This window comes from Pongo pygmaeus, chromosome 11 (assembly GCF_028885625.2).
Source record: "Pongo pygmaeus isolate AG05252 chromosome 11, NHGRI_mPonPyg2-v2.0_pri, whole genome shotgun sequence".
Lineage (NCBI taxonomy): Eukaryota > Metazoa > Chordata > Mammalia > Primates > Hominidae > Pongo > Pongo pygmaeus.
The window spans coordinates 68,475,693-68,501,073 of record NC_072384.2 but is presented as its reverse complement, the minus strand read 5'-3'; the positions used below and the strand labels follow the sequence as shown (position 1 = coordinate 68,501,073).

Sequence of the window (25,381 nt, the reverse complement as noted above, 5' to 3'; positions counted from 1 at the left end):
TTATATTATATATATAATATATATTATAAATATATTATGTATTATAATATATAATATATAATATAATATAATATATAATTAATATATTTATTATATATAATAATTATATATTTTATTATATATAAAATAAGTATATTTTTAAATTCTATAAAGGAAAGAAGAGAAGAGAGTAGAGGGAACACGGATAAAAAGTAGACTTCTTTGAACATACTTATTTTATAGATTTGACTTTGAAACCATGTAAATATTTTACATAGCTATACAACAAAATTAAAATTAAGATGTGATTCATACAAAATTTTAAAAATGAAAGAAGTGAAAACACCACTTGATCCATTATACTGGTGAGCTATTCTTAGCACTTACATGTATTTTATGATTTGTTCCTGTGGGAAATCTCTTTCTACACATTTCTTTAGTCCTCCTCCATCTACCGTCTGCCACTCGAGTTGCCACGGCTTAGGGTGGGGATGTTCCTGTATCCTATGTGGGCCCCAGCAGTAGGGAGATACAGGAGGTTGGTTCTTTCTGACACTAGTAATCTTCCATTGGAGCTCTTCCCTCCAATGACAGAGCCTGCCTGACAAGCTGGGTCATTTCAAAGCCAAAGTTGTTAGAGTTTAAGGTCTGTCCAAAATCAGTTCACCAAATGATGGAACAAAGTCACATTCAACCTATCCAGACCAAGATCCAAAAGAGGTTAGATCCACCTGTACTCATCCTCTTTTTGAAGTTGTCTTTCCTAAAGTGTGACCTGTGGACCACCTTCCTCCTGCCACCTGCATGCAATTTCCAGGCCCACTCCAGATCACAGAGTGAGACATTTTGGAAATAAAATCCAGAAAGCATTTTAGTAAGTTTCCACATGGTTTCTATACCCATCAATTTTTAGAAGCGCTGTCTTCATTCATCATTCCCTTGAAAGATACCCCTCCTGTACCTCCTGTGTGGAGTTGGCCTCTTCTTGTACCACTTTCTCAACTTCTACCTTAAGTCATTTTTTTTTCATTTGCCTTATTTGGGGGTCTGTATTATTCCACTCATTCCCATGGATGCAGGCGTGGTCTGTTTCCATATTCTTCCTTTTAGATCTCCTTTTTATTATCTTTTTTTAAGGCACATGGTAAATACTCAAAAAATACTAGCTATAATTAATATTAGTTATTCTTATTTTGCCAAATAGTCTGTAAATGTGGAATTGAATTCAAGCTCTGACATTCTTGATCAGTGTAGAAGTAGGGTAAAGTGATACAATTTTGCTCTTATACACAATTCTTATGTTGCTTCTCTTTTGTACTCTGACATCTCTGCCTCTTCCCCACTCTGTTCTCTCCTCTCTTTTCTTCTCCCCCCACCCCACCTCTCACTCTCTTTTTTCCTCTATCCTGGCTCCCCTGTTTTCATACTAATATTTAGTCATCTAAGTGTTTTAATTGGTCACTGTCAACTCCAACAGAGCAGAGACAAGTCTGAATTGCTCACTATTGCATCTGGGAATCAAGCCAAATGCCCTACACATTAGGAGATGGTTTTCAAAAATTATACAGCCAGCCACCATTCCCGACTGGATCACCTCCTTTTCTTCCTGCTATAGTAGAACTCTCCATCTGATCCCTCCAAGTGTTCAAGGACTAGAACTCTGCTGTGTTAGAAAAAGCACTTTTGGAGTGGAAGAAATCTTTATGAGTCTGTGCTTTGGGGTCTAACCTTAGCCAGATCTCTTCAGTCACCAGGCAGTCTATAACATGAATTGATTTATTTAGGGGTCAGCGAACTTCCTAAAATTGCATGCAAAATGTTTGTGCTTGTATGTATCTGTTGGAAGAAGCCACGATTTTCACGAGATTCTCAATGGAATCCCAGACCCAACCAAATTAAGTACAGCTTGAGGTTCACTGGAATCCCTGCACTATCCATGGGGCCTATACCCAGGATCCTCCCATTTCCCCAGTTTCCTCAGAGATATCGTCATAACTCCAAACGCCCTAGCATGAGTTTCTTGTCTTAATGACGTCCTTCCTCTTAATGACTGTTTATTTCTTAAATATTTTACTGCTATAGTCGGTCCCCAAACCCTATACTGCTGCCTTGTTTTTTAGTTCTTCCCTGTAGTTGAATACTTCCAGTTCTTTCTAGAATGTTCTCATTCCGATTCATTTAAATTTTTCTGAGATTTTGATTTACAGTAAATCCCTACCTGTATTACATAGTGGGACAGAGGATAGAATTTCTCCAATATGTTTCACCACATCAAATATTATATAACCACAAGATATTTCTTATTGAACCATTCATCACTGAGTTATAGTGCTTGCTACAATTCAACACCATTCAGAGATATTTGACTTTAGCTTGTGTTATTTATGAGGTGGCAGTAAACAAAAATATATTTTGTAGGCATTGACCTTTAATGTCTCTGCATGGTCATTATTCTTTTACCACAAACTTATCTGCCTTCTCTAAAATAAACTGAGATATCTCCAGTGTCACCTTGCAATTTAAAATGGATTTATTTCAGATGGAATTTAGACCCTAGTGACTTTCAGAAAATCATTACCTTCATTCTGGCTAGCATCCCAGGAATATTGGCAATCCATAATGACACTATTATAAATGGCCCTGCTACAGCTCTTCCAAGTACCCCCCTCCATTAATCTTCTTAGGTACTTTTCTCTAGAAATGATCATGACCTATGTACATCTATACACTTTTTCTTGGATTACCAAAGGACCCAACAGAGTTGCCTATTGAGCAGTACTATTAACTTTCTTCAAAGTAGAGTTAATATATTGTATAGCTGTGTTCATTTTTATAGATGACTTAAGAAGTACTGTGTAGAGAAATTGTGTAAAGCAGTGGCTCTCAAACTTTAATATTCATCCAACTCCCCTGAAGGGCTCGTTAAAACACAGATTACAGGGACTCCTAATCTTTGATTCACTAAAAATAGAGTGGGGTCTGAGACTTTGTATTTCTAAGTTCCCAGATAATGGTGATGTTGTTGGGTGGAGAACCTCTCACTCTTGAGAAGCATAAGTCTAGACACAGACTCTTACGTGTACCACACAGGACAGAGATAGATCAGACCTCAAGAAGCTTGTGGTCTAGTAGGGAAGATACAATATTTACATAAATCACATACCATTGTGTCCTTAGAGGTGAACAGATAGGGTGAATGGAAAAAAGGAAAGGCAGACATAACTTTCAGTCTGTGAGATTAGGGAGCTTTTGTGGAGGAGATGGCAAGTGGCTGGGCCTTGAGACATGAGTAGAATTTAGAAATGCAAACTGTAGGATGAAAGGGAAAAAATATTCAAGAATATAAATGAGATAATAAAATTATCACACCTAAAGACATTAACATTAATTAATTAATGTATTTAAAAGCTGTAAAAGAAATCCTCATTTTTGACATTTATGAGACAATTTAAAAATTGTACCTAGAGTAGTCAGATTCATACAGACAGAAAGTAGAATGGTGGTTACCAGGGTGTGAGGGGAGGAAAGACAGATTTGTTATTTGATGGGCAGAGTTTTTAATAAAAAGAGTTCTGGAGATGAATAGTGGTGATGGTTCCATAACGCTGTGAATACACTCAACATCCCTTTACTGTACACTTAAAAATGATTAAGACAGTAAGTTTTATGTTATGAGTATTTTACCATAATAAAAATAACCTGGATATTTTTCTTACTATATTGAATGTTTTCTGAGTGCTTTGGAAATGTAGTCTTTTTTCCTCTGAAGCTCTGATATCCTTCATCTTTTATTTTTAATTTTAACACTTATTGAGTTACAATTTATATACTATGAACTTCCTCATTATAAACGTATAAATTCCATGATTTTTAGTATATTTATAGAGTTGCCAGTAATTGACACAAACCAGTTTCAGAACATCTCTAGCACCCCAGAAAGTTCCTTCATGCACTTTGGCAGTCAGTGCCTGGGTCTGCTCCCAGCCCCATGCAAAAACTGAACTGCTTTCTGTGTCTGGGAATCTGCCTTTTATGGTTATTTTATGTAAATTAAATCATAGTATATGTAGTCTTTTGCACCTGGCTTCTTTCACTTAGCATAATGTTTTTGAGTAGTTTTTCATGAATAAATGCTTCTTAGTTTGCTGTAATCTGTTAGTCAATTTCCAGGTCACTTAAATGGTTGTTTTTGATAATTTGGCCCAGTTTTATAGTTTCTTTTGGGGGGATAAAATTTGGTGACTTCCTTCTACCACACAGATCCAAACCATATCAGACCTCCAGCATAGTGGTGGGAGGGGATTGGATCATGAGGGTGGATTTCTTATGAATGGTTTAATACCATCCTCTTGGTACTGTCTTTGTAACAGTGAGTGAGCTCTCATGAGATCTGGTCATTTAAAAGTGAGTGGCACCTCCCCCTCCCCCTGATCTCCCTTGCTCCTGCTTTGGCACATGAAGTACCTTCTCCCCATTCGCCTTCTGCCATGATTGGAAGTTTCCTGAAGCCTCCCTGAAAGCAGATGCTGCTCTTCTTCCTGTACAGCTTGCAGACCATGAGCCAATTAAACCTCTTTTCTTTATAAATTACCCAGTCTCAGGTATTTCCTTATAGCAATGTGAGAACAGACTGATACAAGGTCCCAGCCCTTCCTTTATTTTATTTTATTTTTTTAATTCTAGGAAGGAGATGAAAGAGTCCAAGTGTAACCTGGCATTGACTCCACTTTGGATACTGTACTTTATAGCAATTGTCAGAAAACTTGCCTTCTTAAATCATCTATTGCAGTGTTTGACATAGGCCATTCAGAAATCTAGAAGATTGAAAGTTTCTGTTCAAGAATCTTTTCATTTTCAATATTGTAGGTCCTCAACCTGGAATCTGCAAGAAGAGACTCCTCTTTTGAATTCATAGTAACTTTTATCATTTCTAATTTTCTCAGTGAATGGATGTTGAAAGTATAAATGTGAATGTCAGCATAAATGTGAATGTCGTAAAGATAACCTTATACTTACAGGTGGGGAACTTATAGTCTAAACCATGTTATTCATGATCATTTCTATCCTTAGCTCTGCCCCGCAAGATGCAAAGTATCTACCCAGCAAGTGTATGTGCAATGGAGGACAATGATCTTTTATCCTTATACCCCACTGTCCTTCACCCATTGGAGAAAGAATTAAGTTTTCAGGGGAGGAGCAATGGAGCATTCAGTCTGAGCAAGACTATAATCACCATCCAGAAACACCTCCAGCCTGGGAATATGTGGCATCTTTCTATTCCCCACCCTGCAGAAACCCAACCCTGGGTCACAGACCATATATCCCAGAGAAGGTAGTGCTCAGCTCAGTACCTGGCACAAAATAGAAACTCAGTAAACCCTGGTTGGGTTGAAATGAAAGGTACGTAAGTATGGTGGTGGTGGTGATGGTGGAGTTGTGTGAATAATGATGGGTCAGGGGGTCTGTTTTCCCCTTTTTAATGCTGAGAAAGCTGGAGGCCCTATTCTGTGTACTGAGCAGAAAGAAGAGCTGGTTGTCTCTAGCTATCCTTGGGGATTAGAGAGAAATTATTCAGCCAGTCTTTCAGAAATAAAAATTTTGACAAATGACAAAGAAACTTCTTCCTCACATCCTGGTTGGTGAGGAGCACTCAAAGAATCAAAAACAATAGACACCCTGAGGCTGCCCTAAAAACAGCACATTGGTAGGGCAATCACTCCCCTCAGCTGAAGACCCAAAGAGAGCAAGAATCTTCACTGAACAGTCTGATAAAGACCAGTGTAAAAACCCAGTGAGGAATTCATCAACATGGTACCAAGTCAGCCCTCTTCCATGAATCTTCTTAAATACTGTCTTCACTAATTTGGTACTGTGAAAACCCTAAAACTGAGTACCAGCACTCAATCAGCTGAAGTTCTGAGATACTCAACTCATAAAATTTTGCTTTAAGGTAAATAGTATCAGATAAATAAAATCAGAAGTTCTTGGGAAAATATTTGGAAATGAAAGGAGATTTATCATAGTAAACTCTGTGTCTAACTGTATTAATAGCAGTCTCTAGGCTGCAAGGTGACTTTTGGGCATATTGTGAAGTGTTAAATATTCATAATAACTTGTCCTGATTTCATAGGTCTTAATTTAGTTCTTGGATAAAGAATGGCTAATATCTGGTCCTCTGAGAATGTTTTTTACATATTTATTTCTTGTTGGTGTTTGTATTGTTGATGAAAATGAAAAGAAACTAGTATAGTAAAGACCTTTTGGTGTATAATAAGAGGCTTTATTTTCACAAACATATCATAGTCTAAGATTTAAATAATAACTTTGACTTCATTATTTTAGCCAACTTTATTTTCCATTCTTCAGAAAGCATATTCTCTACATTCTTTCCCAAGTTTTCTTTCTTCCTCAGCTTTACCAAGAAGGATTCAAATACCGAATCGATGTCACCTTTCAGTTTCTGGACGACGCTGATTCTCTGCAGCTTGTCTACTCTGGCAAATCCTAGTTGAATATCTTGTGCCTCATTCCTGTCCTCAAGGAACATAGCAGGTGATTGTGGTAGTGCTCTAGTTTCTTCCACTTCTGCAATATAGTAACATAGTGTTCTATTAGGCCTCAAAAACATTGTTAGAGAAGCTGGGGGAGTAGAAAAGAAGGAATATTTTTGTAAGCAGTAAAAACCTATTCTGAGGACCATCTGAATGTTTCTGCCCACTCACAATTGAAGTCAACTTTACAAGGTGAATACAAAGAAGAGGATGTATTTCTTGCAAAAGATACGATTAAAGGTCAATATATATATTTGTTCAGAAACCTTTATTTGAAGCCGATGAATGACTTGTCGTGGGCGAGCTCTTCGGGTGCTATTAATACTTTCCGGTCACGGCGGAGACGCTGGCTGTTGTTCGGAAAGAACTACGAATCCCAGAATGCCCTGTTCCCCCATTTTCCCCGCGAGAATCCAAGGGTGAGTTCAACCAATCCTGTCAAGGAGAGCCTGTGCTATCGGCCAATCAGAAGGCGAGCCTGCGCGTGGAGGCGGGTGGCGGGAAGTGCACTAGGTTTGAAATCGGAAAGTTGGCGGGGCTGCGGGAGCTGAGCCGAGAGCCCGGTTGTTGGCTAGAGTGGGCGCGGATCTGGTGTGGGGAAGGCGGCGGAACTCAGGCCTGCCTGCGAAGGTGAGGGAGTTGGGCGCCGAGCTGGGCTCCTTGGCCCCCCTGTCGCGATAAGGGAGAGTGAGTTTGAGGGCGGAATGTGTGTATTTGCGGCGGCGTTTATGAAATGCGCATCTTATTGCTGTTTGGGCCTCACAGCCTGGTGGGGTGGGCAGCTGCGAACCCAAAGCGTTCTGGGTTTCACTGCAGGAGGTATCTTTGGTCCTCTTGGGAAGGTTTTAGCGTCGCAGAGTACTGGTGGGTCCAGGATTCTCCCAGGACCTCCTTTTACAGAGGATACTGAGGCCCGAGGTGACTTGTATACATCCTCGACGGAACCTACTAAACTACCACCTTAGTCCCTATTTTACTGTTAACTTTTACTGTTCTGAGGTGGAGGAGAGAGACAGGGTAGATGTGTGGAGTCTTATTTTATGGGAGGGTGCCGGCCACCTGGCTATCCTGATGATCTCTGATCAGAAAGGGATAGAGTTGGAAAAGGGGTTTTAGAAGTCACCAGTTTTACTTGTGAGAAAATGGACCTAGGGTCAGTGCGTGTGAGTGCCCTGTGCAGTTACACTTACCTACTAACAAGCTGCTAGAAGATAAAGGTGTCCTGAATTCTTGCTGCACCTTAACAACAGTTAAGCCCAGGTGGCTTGATCTACCCTTGAATACCTAGAATTAAAGGTAAGTTGCTATTTTCTAGCAAAGGACAAATTGCCAAAATACTGTATACCAGATTGGAATATGTGGGCGATTTGATTTCAATAACTCTTAAAAAATGCAATATGTATTCTGTTTTTAGCATTGTCCTACATAATGGTAGAGGACGAACTGGCACTATTCGATAAAAGCATAAATGAATTTTGGAATAAATTCAAAAGTACGGACACCTCCTGTCAGATGGCAGGACTAAGAGATACCTACAAGGATTCCATCAAAGCATTTGCAGGTACCTAATGTTAACTTGTAACATGCTGTTTTTGCTGTTCTAGTTTATTTTTTAGTGTTATTGCAGCTGAATTGAAAGTTCGATTTCTCTTTCAGAAAAGCTGTCTGTGAAATTAAAGGAAGAAGAACGAATGGTTGAGATGTTTCTGGAATATCAAAATCGTATGTGAAAAAGTATAAATCATGGGGTTTTTTTAGATAAAACATCTTCATCATGAAATCTCTCATAAAAGTAAGACAATGTATTTTGTGTACACAAGTGTGTATATGTTTGTGTATGTGTATATATATATACATACATATACACACCACCACGCGTCACATATATGTATACATATATACACACATACATATACATACATATACACACATACATATACACATACATATACATATATGTGTGTATACACACACACATACATATGGTGGCTCATGCCTGTAATCCCAACACTTTGGGAGTCCGAGTTGGGTGGATCCCTGGAGCCCAGGAGTTCAAGACCAGCCCAAGCAACATGGTGAAACCCTGTCTCTATAAAAAATTTTAAAAAAAAATTAAAAGTTGAAAAATATATACATATACATATATGCATAGACACACACACACAAATACATACACATTAACACATATACATGTGCTTATATATAGGAATAAACATTGACATACTATACAGCTTAAGAAAGAACATCCTATGTTACACCTTCTCCCACCTTCCACATCTAACCTATCCATATATTGTTTACTATCGTGGGAGTTTTTTGTTTTGTTTTTTGAGACAGGGTCTCACTTTGTCAGCCAGGCTGGGGTGCAGTGGCATGATCTAGGCTCACTTCAGCCTTGACCTCCTTGGCTCAAGTGATACTCCCACTTCAGCCCCCTACGTAGCTGGGACCACTGGTGCACGCCACCACACCTGGCTAATTTTGTATTTTTCATAGAGATGGGGTTTCACCATATTGTGCAGGCTGGTCTTAAACTCCTGGGCTCAAGTAGTCCGCCCACTTTGGCCTCCCAAAGTGCTAGGATTTCGGGTGTGAGCCTCCGTGCCTGGCCTCTAGTATTGTGTTTTTGAGTGTTATATAAATGGCATTCTCTTGTATGTCTTCTGTCCATTTTTTCACTCAGCACTATACTTGTGAGATTTGTCAGTGCCAAGGTATAAATGCCAGTATTTTTTAAAAGATGAGTTTGTTTTCGCGTTGGAAATCACAGCCTGGGGATTGAAAAGCTAGAGTTCTCTCAGCTCTGTTAGTACTCTGACAGTGTTTTTCTCCATATTTTTACTACTATTCTTGCCATCTTATTTCTACCACTCTCCAGGTTGTCCAGAGTGAATCAGTAGCTTTTACTGAATTCTTACACACAGGACACAAACATGTGTCCACAGTTCAAATTCCACTAGAGATACTTGGTTTAAAGGCACCATGTTTTAAACAATATTAGACTAGAATGTCCTTACATGGGGCATATGTTCTTTCATTTGCAAAATGGGTAGCCTTGACTTACCCACTTTACTCATTGTGTGGCCCATGAAGGCATCTGACTTTGTTACCCCAGTAGGTTATTTGCTAGACTTTTACCCATGTTTACTTTCTTTCTTTCTTTTCTTTTTTTTTTTTGAGATGGAGTCTCGCTCTGTTGCCCAGGCTGGAGTGCGGTGGCATGATCTCGGCTCACTGCAACCTTTGCCTTCTGGGTTCAAGTGATTCTCCTGCCTCAGCCTCCCAAGCAGCTGAGACTACAGGCGCACACCACCACGCGCCACTAATTTTTTGTATTTTTAGTAGAGACGGGGTTTCACCATGTTAGCCAGGATGGTCTCAATCTCCTGACCTCAGGTGATCTGCCCACCTTGGCCTCCCAAAGTGCTGGGATTACAGGCATCAGTCACCGCAACCGGCCTACCCATGTTTACTTTTTAATCTGCCCTGAAGCTTCCATGCCCTTCACTGCTTCTCTCATTCCGCCTGTAACCATAAGCAAAAAGGAAAACCACTTCTGTTTGCATGTGTGTGTGAAAGAGTGATAATTAGTTTGGGTTCTTTAAAACCTCTTTGTAGGATCCCTAGGCATTAGAAAATTAAGTTTGGAACTGTCAGTTTTACTGCTGTGAGTCTCAAACTGTGCTCTTAAAGATTATCTATAGTGTGAAGTTATGCTCTATATAGTCTAAAGTCTAAAAGCATTATCAATATTTTTCTTTTAAAAATCAGTTTATACTTGGCCGGGCACGGTGGCTCATGCCTGTAATCCCAGCACTTTGGGAGGCTGAGGTGGGCGGATCACGAGGTCAGGAGATCGAGACCATCCTGGCTAACATGGTTAAACCCCGTCTCTACTAAAAATACAAAAAATTAGCCGGGCGTGGTGGTCGGTGCTTATAGTCCCAGCTACTTGGGAGGCTGAGGCAGGAGAATGACATGAACCCGGGAGGCAGAGCTTGCAGTGAGCCCAGATCGCACCACTGCACTGCAGCCTGGGCAACAGAGCAAGACTCCGTCTCGAAAAAAAAAAAAAATCGGTTTATACTTGAACAGAAATACAATTTACCCAAGTTTAATTAATTCAATGAACATATGACTGCTATTGCCCACCACTAAGGAGACAACAGTGCATAAAGTATAATCTACTCACAATATTGTGGGGGATATAGATGGGGAAACCACAATTAAAATATATTGTTCCAGGCTCAATGGCTCAAGCCAAAGTAATTCCAGCACTTTGGGAGGCCGAGGTAGGAGGATTGCCTGAGCCCAGGAGTTCAAGACCAGCCTGGGCAATATAGTGAGAACTTGTCTCAATGAAAAATTAGCCAGGTGTGGTGGCGGACACGTGTAGTTCCAGCTACTCGGGAGGCTGAGGCAGGAGGATCACTTGAGCCCAGGAGATTGAGGTTACAGTGAGCTGTGATCATGCCACTACACTCCAGCCTGGGCAACAGAGTGAGACCCTGTCTCCAAAAAAAAAAAAAAAAAAGATTGTATTAGTTGTTAGAATAATGTAATAGATGCTGTGTGAAGATAGAATCTGGAGGATTTGATTCTTCCAGTGAGGAATGCAGGACATTTAATAGCTAACCATTACCTTGTATACCATGTGCTAGGCCCTGTTCTAAGCTCTTTGCATATATTGACTCATGAATCCTCACAACAACCCTAAGAGGTATAGATATTGCTTTTAGTCTTACATGTTAGATTTTTATGACAAAATAAACACAGAGAGGTTAAGCAACTTTCTCAAGGTCAGATAGCTGATAATGAACAGAAATATGATTTGAACCTACAGTCTGATTATACCACACTACTTTGGAGAAAATCACATAAAGGAAGGTTAGGGATGTTCAACAGAGTCAGCATTGCATTCTAGGAAGAGGGAACAGCACATGGAATATGGCAGGAACATGAGAGCTTGTTAAGTTCTGGGATGGCTGGAGTACACTGTGGATGGGGAGTGGTGGAGAAGTGGCTGGAAGAACTGGTTGGCCAGATGATGGACATTCCATGTTGTGCAAAGGGGATTAGACTTTGTTTTTCAGGAGAGAAAGAGTTGCTACAGGATTTCAACCTGGAAAATGATATTGGATTTATATGTCAGAAGAAACAATCTAGTAATCATGCACAATAAACAGGAGGGGAGTGAGATTGTTGTCCATAAAGAGACAAGTTAAAGGAAAAATTTAGTGTAATAGTACAGGCACATAATGAGTATGGCTTGGACCAGTGACAGGTCTGAGGAGTTAGACTCAAGACTGTTGGCCTGAAGGTGAGAGTATGCTGTGGTCTAGGATGATTCCTTCTGACATGGAGTATGAATCAGTGGTGATGCATTTACTAAGTGAGGGATTGAAAGAAAGGAGGAGCATGTTTTTATAGGTGGGAAGGAAACATACAGGGGTTCAATTTTAAACATGTTGGGTGAATATGCTGAGTTTATTGTGCAGCAAGTCTTCAGGTGGCGATACCTGATAGGCACTGAATATATTCATCTGGAAGCCAGCCAGAAAAGTGGTCTTTGCTTAAGATAGGGATTTGTGAGTCTTTAGTGTATTTGGGGGGTTGAAGATGTGGAAGAATATGTAGAGTGAAAGAAGGTAGCTTTGGTTAGTAATAATATTTATTTACTCATTACTCTGTGCCAGGTACTGTGCTAAATGCCTTACGTTGACCATCTCCTTCAGTCCTCATGACAGTTCTTCAGGGTTGGTATTTATTATTATTATTGCTACTTTTCTGATATTACAGTCCCAGAGAGATTGTGATTTGCCCCAGATCATCAGATTAACTCCAGAAGCCTTACTCATCTTCAGAGCATTACATTTCCTCTCCAATTTGAGAGAGAGTTAAATTGAAAGGACCAGGAAAGACAGAATTAGTAATTGGAGAACAGAGGACGTAAGAGAGAAGGTCACCAAAACTAAAAGAGGAGAGAAACAGTAAAGGGTGTTGTCAACACTGGAAGTCACAGGTAGATCCAGTAAGGTAAAGATTGAGATAGATATTATTTTGGGAACAAGAAAGATGGAGGGAATTCATTCACTGACCAAATACTTGTTGAGTTACTGCTCTATACCAGGTAATCTTCTAGGAAGATACCGCAGAGAACAAAATAGCCTGAAGTTCTGGAGCCATAGATTCTAATTATCACAAGAAGGAAGATCATCTATTGAAAGTGAGAGGCATTTACTATGGGCAGGCTTTTAAATTATTATAAATCCTGAAGTCTGTCTAAGACAGAGATTATCCCTGTTTTACAGATGAGGAAATTGAAGCTCATTGAGGTTAAGAAACTTGCCTAAGGTCTGGAGGTAGATAGAGGATCTAGGATTGCAATGATTGTGTCTGTGCTCTTTCCATTGTACTATACTGACCTGCATTGGAGTGAAAATGCAAGGAAGGTTTCCTCTGGTGTGTAGGAGTGAAAGTTTGAAATGTCGATCCTGGGAATAAGACAGCCTGCTGTGTACACATGTAATAATAGTCACACAGCAGGCCAGGTGCGGTGGTTCACGCCTGTAGTCCTAGCACTTTGGGAGGCCGAGGCAGGCGGATCACGAGGTCAAAAGATCAAGACCATCCTGGCCAACATGGTGAAACCCCATCTCCACTAAAAATATAAAAATTAGCTGGGCGTGGTGGTGGGTGCCTGTAGTCCTGGCTACTTGGGGCTGAAGCAGGAGAATCACTTGAACCCGGGAGGCGGAGGTTGCAGTGAACTGAGATTGCACCACTGCACTGCAGCCTGGCGACACAGTGAGACTCCATCTCAAAAAAAAAAAAAAGAAAAAAAAATAGTCACACAGCATCGAGGACACCTATATTTGTATTGGCCACAAATTCACACAGTTCTTCAAATGTTATAATAAAAACATTCTCATATGTGGTATTTATGTGTCACTAGTTTAAAAGTTTTCATATTATTATTACTGGATACTCTAACCCCAGTGAATGGGGTAGCCACTGTTATCCCCATTTTACAAATGAGGAAAAGAGTTTCCGAAGTTGTGATTTTGACCAAGGTCCTTGGGTAACAACTGATGAGCTGGATCAGAGTTGAGACCTTTGACTTTCAATCTGGATTTCTTGTGTAGTACAATTCTACTTAATTTTTTTCTTTAAACAGTAGCATTTTTCTTTCTAGTAAGATGTTTATTTTTGAGTTATACTTGACATAATATATGATCATGTTCATTTTCTTAGAACATAAAGAAAAGTAAGCAAAAAAATCACCTGTAATGTTGAGAACCATATTTAACAAAACGACTTTTTAACTTTTGTTTTTCATGAGCTATGTAGATTTTTAACGTAATTATGTTCATGGTATCTATATAACTATCCTCTTTTTTTTCAACTTTGAGAAGATTTTCCCACAATGCTAAATTATTTTGCAAATACATTCCATCTTACTGATATACTATATTTTAAAAATCATTTGCTTGTTAGCCATTGAAGATGTTTTCAGTTTTTCATTATAAATACTGAAGAAGAATTTTTATATATAAATATTTGCACATATCCTATTTCCCTAGGGTAACTTTGTAAAAATGAAATTGCTGGGTCAAAGGAGGTGGATATTTTTAAGGCTCTTTTATTTTATAAAGTCAAAAATATTTTCTAGAAGGACCCTAGCATTTTGCATTCCTCTCAACATTAGTTGTTATTTTTGTAAACATTGTTGTAATAAATGAAAATTGAAATCTTACTGCTTTACTTGCATTTCTGTGATTAATCTGATGTTAAATTGTCTTTCATATTTATTAGCCATCTGCATTCTGTGTTTCATCTGTTTATCCCTTTGTCTGTTTTTTTCTTAGGAATTTGTATTTGTGTCTTCCTCTTGAGATTGAAATGGCAACCCATTGTTGGAGGAGGATAATTTAATGGGCAAAGCATTGCCTTTGAAGTCAAGACCTGAGTTTGAACGCAGTCTGTCTGTTTGTTTATTTATTTATTTATTTTTGAGACAGGGTCTCTCCCTGTAGCCAGGCTGGAGTGCAGTGGTGCAATCTCAGTTCACTGCAACCTCCAACTCCCTGGTTCAAGCTATTCTGCCTCAGCCTCCCAAGTAGCTGGAATTAGAGGCACACGCCACCACGCCCAGCTCATTTTTGTATTTTTAGTAGAGACGGGGTTTCACCATGTTGGCCAGGATGGTCTCTATCTCCTGACCTCATGATCTGCCCGCCTGAGCCTCCTAAAGTACAGGGATTACAAGCATGAGCCACTGCGCCTGGCCCTTATTATTTATTTCATCCTAGCAAATACAGCTTTGGGCAAGTTACTGAACTGCTGAGTGTTTTTCCTCTTCTTTTAAAAAAGTAGTAAAAGACTAAAGAATTTATTTTGGATTTCAGCACTGTTTAGAGAATAATCTACCTCTTGAACATTGATTTGATATTTCATTTATCATATTAACTTCCTAACTGTGCCAACATTTGTTTGGCATGTCTTTTATAATATTTAGAAGCATAAAATATGTCTTCATATATCCAGATCAAATATTTGTCTCTGACAAGCTTTGCAGTTTTTTTCAAACAGAGCCTACACATTTCTTGATCTAGGTTGATTCTGAATTTTCTGTTTGTTACCTCTATAAACGAGATTTTCCTGTTGCCTGAGGAATGTTGTCTTGAGAGATGTTGTTCAAGCACTGAGAATTCCATGCTCACTTCAGTTTGGGAAACAGATCATAGTGTATTTCTCTTTTGAAGATGTATGGTATTTAAAGTCTTCATAAATTCAGTGATGGACTAACTTGTTTAACTTTGAGAAAAAAATTACTTATCCTTGGAGCACATATTTACTTGTAATCATAATACTGGAATTAAATGACAGTATAGATAGTTTGGTTTATTTGATAAAATTCTAGATTACTGGTATTATTAATTGGCATTTGATTTTAAAGTGTTTAGATTTCATTTAAGTATTAGTAAAATTAAATCTTTAATTCAAAAATTCATAAGCACATTATAAAGCGCCACTTGAGCTTTACTGGCTCTGCTTATTTGACCTCAGTAGCCTCTGCCCTAGAGCTCTTATGCTTTTTGTGCCTTCCTGCTTTGTTTAGCCCCCTGATTGGCATTTTGGGGACACGTCTCTGTGCAATGGGCCCCAAGTAGCAGCAGTTGTATCTTTCTTCCAACAAACAGGAAGAAGTGGCCCTGCCTGGGTTACTCCTTTCCCAGCAGAGGTTTGGCCAGGTTTATGCACAGGCATCGTTGTTTTTATTTTGAGCATGTGTGTGAGAAAGGGATGGGTAGTTGCAGAAGCTGAGTGTTTAAGAGGGCTAGGGCAAGAAGAACTTGTACAGAGAGTGACAGGGACATGGGGAAGGAAGGGAAGGTAGAGAGATTAAAGCCAAGAAGGAGTAATGAGGTGCTGGCCAATATGTGAGACAGATGTAAAAGGCCAGTATTTTGGTACATGGATACCTTGTTTTATTGCACTTTACAGATATTGCAATTTTTACAAATTAAAGGTTAATGGCAACCATGTGTCAAGTCTATGGGCACCATTTTTCCATCAGCATGTGCTGACTTCATATCTGTCACATGTTGGTAATTCTCACAAGATTTCAAACTTGTCATTATTATATTTCTTGTGGTGCTCTATGATCAGTGATCTTTGACGTTACTATTGTAATTGTTTTAAGCACCATGAATGACACCCATATAAGATGACAAACTTAATGGATAAATGTTGAATGACTTCTGACTGCTCCGCTGACCAGCCATTCCTGTCATTCTTCCTCTCCTTGGGCCCTCCCTAGTCTCCAGTATTGAAATTAGGCCAATTAATAACCCTATAGTGACCTCTAAGTGTTCAACTGAAAGAAGGAGTCATAGGTCTCTCACTTTAAATCAAAAGCTAGAAATGATTAAACTTAGTGGGAAAGTGTGTCAAAAGCTGAGATAGGCTGAAAGCTTGGCCTCTTGCGCCAATTAGCAAAAGTGCTAATTCAGTGAACACACGAATGATAAGAAAGAGAAACAGCCTTATTGTTAATGTAGAGAAAATTTTAGTGGCCTTAATAGAAGAGCAAACAAACCACAGCATTCCCTTAAGCAAAAGCCTAATTCAGGATAAGACTCTAGCCCTCTTCAATTCTGTGAAGGCTTGAGAAAGATGAGGAAGTTTTAGAAGAAAAGTTTGAAGCTAGCAGAAGTTGGTTCATGAGGTTTAAGGAAAGCAGCTGCCTCCATAAAATACAAATGCAAGATGAAGCAGAAGTGCTAATGTAGAAGCTACAGCAAGTTATCTAGCTAAGATCATTGAATGAACAGATCATTAAAGAACAGATTTTTGATGTAGTTGAAAAAGCAGTTTTCTATTGGAAGAAGATGGCATCTAAGACTTTCATAGCTAGAGAGAAGTCAAGGCCTGCTTTGAAGCTTCAAAGGACAGGCTGACTCTTTTTAGTGACTAATGCACCTGGTGACTTTAAGTTGAAGCCAGTGCTCACTTGCCATTCCCCAAATCCTAGGGCCCTTAAGAATTATACTAAATCTACTCTGCCTATGTTCCATAAATGGAATAGCAAAGCCTAGATGACAGCACATGTGTATATAGCATAGTTTACTGAATATTTTAGGCCCACTGTTGAGACCTTCTGCTCAGGAAAAAAGATGCCTTTCAAAATATTTCTGCTCATTAACAGTGCATCTGGTCACCCAAGAGCAGTGATGGAGATTAGTGTTGTTTTCATGCCTGCTAAGACAACATCCATTCTGCAGCCCATGGATCAAGGGGTAATTTTGACTTTCATGTCTCATTATTTAAGAAATAAGGTTATAGCTACCACAAATAGTGATTTCTCTGATGGATCTGGGCAAAATAAATTGAAAACCTTCCAGAGAAAGGATTCACCATTCTAGATGCCATAGAACATTCATGATTCACAGGAAGAGGTCAAAATATCAACATGAACAAGAGCTTGGAAGAAGCTGATTTTAACCCTCATGGATGACTGAGAGGTTCAAGACTTGAATAGAGAGAGAAAGTAACTACAGATGTGGTGGAAATCACAAGAGACCTAGATTTAGAAGTGGAACCTGAAGATGTGACCGAATTGCTGCCATCTCATGGTAAAACTTGAATGGATAAGGAGTTGCTTCTTATGGATAAGCAAAGAAAGTGGTTTTATGGAACGGAATCCACTCCTGGTGAAGATGCTGTGAACATTGTTTAACTGACAACAAAGGATTTAGACTATTATATAAACTTAGTTGATAAAGTAGCAGCAGGGTTTGAGAAGACTGACTCCAATTTTGAAAGAAGTTCTACCAGGGGTAAATGCTGTCAAACACCATTGTATGCTGCAGAGAAATCTTTCATGAAAGAGTTGATTGATGCAGCAAACTTTATTGTTGTCCTATTATAATAAATTGCCATAGCCACCCCAACCTTCTGCAACTACCAGTCTGATCAGTCAGCAGCCACCAACATCAAGGCAAGACCCTCCCCCTGCAAAAGTTTAGGACTTGCTGAAGGCTCAGATGATTATTAGCATATTTTAGCAATAAAATATTTTTAATTAAGATATGTACGTTTGTTTTTTAGCCATAATGCTATTGCACGCTTAATAGACTACAATATAGTGTAAAATAACTTTTCTATGTACTGGGAAACCAAAACATTTGTGTGACTTGCTTTATTGCAATATTTGCTTTATCACAGTGATCTGGAATAGAACTTGCAATATCTCCAACGTATGCCAGTACTTAAAAATGGCACAGAATAGCAAAAACTAATAAAACCAATAAAAACAAAGAGCAAAAACAACGATTACAGCTATTAATATTAGTATAAATATCTATTCTTACCTATGTATTAATCACTGGTGTTATGTACAAAAACTGTTGATTTTTTGGTGTGTAGTACCACAAATTCTGATAGGTTTTCAGTAGATTTTTCTGAGTATTCTAGATAGATGTCTATTGTCTACATACAATGAAAAATAGTTCTTTTTTTTTCCTTATAGTTTTACCAGCTAAATATCTTGTCTTGGCCAGAAACTTGTAGGGAAATATTAAATAACAGTGCTAACTGGCATCTATTTTATTCCTTTTGGAAATGCCAAATATATATTATGAGATTTGAAAGGTTTTTGATTTGTTTCTATCATGTTAAATGTCCTTCCATTTATAGTTTAAGAATCAGTGTCAGGAGTGGATGCTGAATTCATATGAAACGTCTCTTCAATTCTTATTCATGTGATGGATTTTCCTAATATTACACCTTCACTATATAAAACCCTTAGTATAAACTATATTTGCTCTTAGTGGATTATTTTTAATGTAACTTAATATTTTATTGAGCATCTTTGCACCTATGTTTTTAAGTGAGATTAGTTTATATAGTTGTGGGTAGAGGGCCAGTGCTATCTTTAATTTTTTATTTTAGCTTTAGAATTATGCTTATGTTCCAGAATAATTTATATAGCATTAGAGTGAGCCTTTTCCTCAAAGCACTGTTTAAAACCATCTTCTAGGGTTTGGTTGTTGGCCAGGCGTGGTGGCTTGCACTGGTAATCCCAGCACTTTGAGAGGCTGAGGTAGGATGATTGCTTGAACCTAACAGTTTGAGACTAGCCTGTGCAACACAGTGAGACAAAAAAATTTAAAAATCAGCCAGGCGTGATGTAGTGTGTGCCTGTAGTCCCAGGTACTCAGGATGCTAAGGTGGGAGGCTGCAATGGGTAGTGATTGTGCCACTGTATTCCAGCCTGGGCAACAGTAAGACCCTGTTTCAAAAAAAAATAAAAATAAAATAAAAAATAAAGTTTAGTTATCTTTGTTGGTAGTTTTTATTTCTGTGCTTATTTTGAGTGGGGAGCTGTAAGGGTCATGATCTTTTGATTTTCTGTTCCTTGGTTTAATTTGGTATTCTCATTTTAAGAAGCTTTTCTGTGTCATTTTTTTTAAAGATGAGTAGGAAAGGATAGATTAGGATTTTTTTTTCTTTTTTGTCTTTTGTAATTTTGAATCATTAGAAAATGCTTATCAGTCAAAACATTCTTTATTAATCTTTATGAAAGTCAGTAAACTTTGGCCTTTTCTTAGATACATGTCAGAGAGCCAAGCATATTCTAGCTAATACCTTGTGCTTCTTACAGAGATCAGCAGGCAAAATAAGCTCATTCAAGAAAAAAAGGATAACTTGTTAAAATTGATTGCTGAAGTAAAAGACAAAAAACAGGAATTGGAAGTACTGACTGCAAATATCCAGGATCTTAAGGAAGAATATTCTAGGAAGAAGGAAAGTAAGTTTCCTCTTATAAACATACTGATCTAAAATGGAAAGTGGTGATGGTTCACCTTTATTAAGTACATCTTGCCTGTTCCAGTTCATTGCTAAAAATGGATTACAGTACCTCAGGGCATAACCAGCCACTCATCTCTGCAAGATGTCATTAAAATTAACTAACTGGGTTTTATTTTCTTTTGTCTTACTTAAAGGACCTTCTTTTGTGATTTTTAATATAATCAGTAATAATGAAATTGATAGGAGGTTTTAATTAAGCAGAGTGAGAAATGGTGTCCCTAAATAAAATTTGCTTTGGACAAGCCATAGTGTACTTTATGCAACAAAGATTTATTGACCATACATTCTCTGCCAGGTAATATTAAGCGTGCTTTTTATGCTGCAAAATCTCTTATGTATAAACAACTTTCATATTCAAATGAATGCATCTTTTAGAAAGGAGCCTTGTTTGCTCACAAACTAGGTAATCTATTCTTCGAATCTGAAAATAGCAAAGTTTGTTTTGTAAATGCTTTTTCTTGTGGAGTTCTTATCCAAGTCTAAATTGTGAAATTATTTTTCTCATTACTTAGGGACTATTTTGCTACTTTAAAGTATATTTAGGGACTATTGTGCTAACTTAAAAAAAAAAAAAGAAAAAACTAAACTAGCATGAAATAAGGCTGACCTCTCATAAGAAATAGTTATGCTTAAAGGAAGAGAACATTTTCTCTTGAAGCAATTGGTTATCTAGAAAAAAAGCACAATAGTATAAATGAAGTCTGTCTATTTCTATGCCAGCCATACAAATCCCTGGCCTATTTACTTATGCTACTACATAATAAAGTAAGACAAGGCTTATTCTTCTCACTGTCTGTATACATTTTCTTGAGCAGTTTTTCCTTCCAACTTGAATGAACAGAAGCTTCTTTTAGCCAACTGGTAGATATAGGAACAATAAATGGAAGCAGATTTATAGGCTTGGCATCATTTTATAGTTGATTTTAAGTTTAACAAATTAACTCAGTGAGCATTAATTTACTATTATTTAAAACATTTAGTATTGTGTGTGTTTTTTAATCACAGCTATTTCTACTGCTAATAAAGCGAATGCAGAGAGGTTGAAAAGGCTGCAGAAATCTGCAGACTTGTATAAAGATCGACTTGGACTAGAAATTCGAAAAATTTATGGTAAGTTTTTTAATATAAATAAAATATAGGAGATTAGAAAACTGTATCTGTTCTTAAGTAGAGGAAAATTTTTAAAATATTTTCAACTAAAATAATGACCACATTAACTTTCTAGAAAATAGGAAAAAATTACAATTTTTAAATTATTCTAACATAGCTACTGATGCTGTAGTTATTTATCATTCGGTATTTTAATAAATGTATTTTTGGCATGATTGTCAGCATGCAAATAATTTTTGTTGTTCCTATCAGCATTGTATTCTGAGCATTTCCTCAGTTGCTATAGTCTTCATAATGGTAACTTTTAAATAGTGATGTAATAATTCATTCTATTAATATAGCATAATTTATTCAACCATTTATCTATTGTTTAACACATATTTTGCTTCTACCAACATTTGGATTCTGCCGGTTTTTTCAGTTTTAGAAATACAGTCATCCCCACTTATTCACGGTTTCTGTTACCTATGTTCAACCGTGGTCTGATGATATTAAATGGATGAGTATGGTACAATAAGATATTGTGAGAGGGAGAGAAGCCACATTCATATAACTTTTATTATAGTATGTTGTTGTAATTGTTCTGTTTTATTATTAGTTGTTGTTAATCTCTTTCTGTGCCTAATTTACAACTTAAACTTTATCATAGGTATGTATGTATAGGAAAATACATACTATGGACAGTCCCTGACTTATGATAGTTCAACTTACAATTTTTTGACTTTATAATCAGTTTATCAGGGTGTTAAATGCATTTTTGCCTTACAATGTTTGTGACTTTCGATGTGTTTATTGGCACATAATGCCATTGTAAGTCAAAGAGCATCTGTTTACATGGGGTTTGGTACTATGGTTTCAGGCATCTGTTGGGGTCTTGGAACATATTTCTCCCTGGTGGATAAAGGGGGACTATTGTAAACCAGTGAGCATAGACCTTCCCATTTTCTTTGTATGGTTTTTCATAGAATTATTTCCCAGAGAGGAATTACTAGGCTAAAACACATGAATATTTGGATGCCTGTTGCATGTATATCACATGTACATCGCTAATGTATGGCAATGTCTGTTGTGTCTGGGCTTCCCAAGATCACTCTCAGGTTTGGTGATTCACTAGAAGGAATTAGCATATAGTCATATTCATAGCTAAGATTTACTGTAGCAAAAGGATACAGAACAGAATCAGCAAAGAAACAATAGCACGTGGGGCAAAGTCTACAGGAAACCTGGCACAAGGTTTCAAGAGTCCTAACCCAGTAGAGTCAAACAGGATGTGCTAATTCATTCAGCATCAAATTGTGACAACACATGTGAAGTGTTGTCTACCAGGAAGCTCATTAGAGGTTCTGGAAGCTTATGCCTGGTTCTCCTTGGACTTTACTCCATGTACCTTTTCCCTTTGCTGATTTTGCTATATCCTTTTGCTGTAATAAATCATAGCCCTGAGTATGGCCATATGCTGCTGAGTGAATCCTATGAGTTCTCCTAGTGAATCATAAAAAAGACCGCAGCAGCCAAGTTCATTCCATTTTATGGCTGAATAATGTTCCATTGTATGTGTGTACTATATCCATTCATCTGTTGGTGGGCACTGGGTTATTTTCACTTTTTGGCTACTATGAATAATGCTGCTATGAACATCGGCATACAGTTATCTACTTGAGTCTCTGTTTTCAATTCTTTCAGCTATATACTTAGGAGTGGAATTGCTGGGCCATATTGTAATTCTATATTTAAACTTTTTGAGGATCTGCCAAACTGTTTTTCACAGTGGCTGTACCATTTTACATTTCTACCAGCAATGTACTAGGGTTCCAGTTTCTCCACATCCTCACCAACACTGTTATTTTCCATTTATTTATTTGCCATCCTACTGGGTATGAAATGGTATCTCATTGTAGTTTCGGCTTACATTTACATAATGACTAATGATGTTGAGCATCTTTTCGTGTACTTAATGGCCATTTTTATATATTCTTTGGAGAAATGTCCTTTCAGATTTTTTGCCCATTATTGAATTGGGTGGTTTTTAGTTGTAGGAGTTTTAAATACATTCTATGTATTCAACCTTTATCAGATAAATGATTGCAAATATTTTCTCCCATTCTTTAGGTTGTCTTTTCCTTCTCTTGATAGTGTTCTTTAAAGGACAAAAGTTTTTAATTTTAACAAAGTCCAATTTATCTGTTTTTCTTTTGTTGACCGTATTTTTGATGTCATATTGAAACTATATTTTAAAACGAATTTGTAACTTCTGCATTTGGAAATGTTGGTTACATGACTGTATATACTTAGCAGTGCAGATATTGATCAAAGATGGAGTAAGAAAGGGTATCTCCATTGAAAGCTTTGACACACTAAGTAGTTTAATCTCTTTTCAGGTGAGAAATTGCAGTTTATATTCACTAATATTGACCCTAAGAATCCTGAGAGCCCATTTATGTTTTCCTTGCATCTCAATGAAGCAAGGGACTATGAAGGTATGTACTAATATCTCCTAACTGGTATTTAAGATTGGCATTCCAAAATGTTATTTCAATCAGCATATAAAGTAATATGGAGGAAAGTAATAGCTCCAGACTCTATTGCTTCCTTTTTCAGTCTTGCTTCTTGGAGTATAGTCTTCTAAAGGAAGTGAATATAGTCTTGATTTATAGATATTATCTAGGATCCTTAATAAGTAGCATCTCTTCAGGATGGCACAGTGCCACAGTGTCTGAACAATCTAAAAACAAAGATCACTGCGTTCATGTGCAAATATGAATTGTCCTTTTAGATAACTTTTTTAAAAACTGAAGCTTTAAAGACTATGGCTGCTTAAATGTGAATATTAGAATTTATCCAGGTAGATGATTTTAAAATCAAATGTGAAGTCATCAGAATTTAACAATTTATTTTCCCAAAAATACATTTTTGAAAAACTATTTCATCCTCAAAATCTCACACATTGATAATAAAGGTTAGTTACTGATTCTACAGCTGGCCAAAAGGCCTTTGATTTATAAGGAATATATATCATTAATAATAATGTGAACAAGAAGAGAATAGAAATATATTTATCTCTTGTTTATTCTTCTAATGCCCCTGTAGAAGTAATCCTTCATTTATTGGAATTCATAAAAATCGTTCTCAGCTCATTACACCTGTGCTATCATCTTAAAGCCTTTGTAGCTGACAGACACTCAGGTGAACTGCTGAGCTGGCACAGCGCTGTGCCCTGGTGACTCAGTTCCTATTCCTGGGGAATTTATATTTTGACAATCTGATTCTTATACAGATGTTTGGGTTTTTTTTCTCTCTCGATAAATATCTTCCAATCTAATTAGTGCTAGATTTTTAAAAGCAAGCCCCAAAAACCTCTTATCTAGCTTTTCGATTTTCTCTAAATTGGATATTCTCTTATGGTATAATCTGATAGTACATGATAGTATATTAAAATAGAATATACAGGATACATTTTGGACCAGATGTCCTTTGCCATTGTTTCTCTGCTGTGGTCATGGACCTTGTTTCCTAAGCAATCTGTACCAGAGAGCTGGAAATCTGATAATGGGTGAATTTCTTTTCCTTTGACCACCTTCACTGGAGACTTGTCCCAGTGTACCAGCTGGTACAACTACATACAAGGACAATACTGTTATTTGTGACTTTGAGTCTAATTTGATTAATAGCCCCTGTAAATACCACTGTTGGAATAGCAACCACATTTTCTAATGCCTGCCATTTCACTTGGAAAATTCTAGATATTTCTTTCATAATTGTAAGTTATTAAGGCTGGGCATTGAAAATTGTTCTTTTTTCAGGCTGGGCATGGTGGCTCACACCTGTAATCCCAGCACTTTGGGAAGCGGAGGCAGGCGGATCACTTGAGGTCAGGAATTCAAGACCAGCCTGGGTAACATGGCGAAACCCTGCCTCTACTAAAAATACAAAGGTTAGCTGGATATGTTACCTATAATCCCAGCTACTCAGAAAGCTGAGGCAAAAGAACTGCTTGAAGCCAGGAGGCAGAGTTTGCAGTGAGCTGAGATCACACCACTGTACTTCCAGGCTTGGTGACAAATCAAGAGTCTGTCTCAAAAAAAAAAGAAAATTGTTCTTTTTTTTTTTTTTTTTAATCCAGTGGTCAGAAATGAAAAGTCAGTCAAACCAAAGTTTTGCAGACAAAAATGACTTAACAGTTTTAAAAAAAACTTTAAATAGTTAAAACAAAATATATAAGTTTAAGATGATGGGCATGATCATTCTGCATCACTAAACTCTTCAATTCTTGAGTGCCATCTGTTTAAATTTAAAGCAAGATTATAGTACTTAAGATTTGAATATTTAGAGATTAAACGAAGGAAAGGTCCAAAAGATAGTTGGCA

The 25,381-nt window shown here is 37.5% G+C and overlaps 1 protein-coding gene across 7 annotated transcripts in view; it reads left to right on the top strand.

The window, feature by feature from the left end:
* The first annotated feature begins 6,993 nt into the window (after positions 1 to 6,993).
* Positions 6,994 to 25,381, top strand: part of SPC25 (SPC25 component of NDC80 kinetochore complex) — a 56,707-nt gene continuing 38,319 nt past the window's right edge. For 3 of the 7 annotated variants that reach the window (XM_063648261.1, XM_063648264.1, XM_054476919.2), the window contains exons 1-6: positions 7,053 to 7,826; positions 7,945 to 8,091; positions 8,187 to 8,252; positions 19,699 to 19,845; positions 20,913 to 21,017; positions 23,396 to 23,494. In XM_063648261.1, the coding sequence (XP_063504331.1) occupies positions 7,959 to 8,091; positions 8,187 to 8,252; positions 19,699 to 19,845; positions 20,913 to 21,017; positions 23,396 to 23,494 (550 nt within the window). In that variant the 5' untranslated portion in view covers positions 7,053 to 7,826; positions 7,945 to 7,958. Of the gene's footprint in view, positions 7,827 to 7,944; positions 8,092 to 8,186; positions 8,253 to 19,698; positions 19,846 to 20,912; positions 21,018 to 23,395; positions 23,495 to 24,817; positions 24,988 to 25,381 lie in introns of those variants that run through there. The other 4 variants (XM_054476923.2, XM_054476920.2, XM_063648262.1 and 1 more) reach the window with 3 other exon arrangements.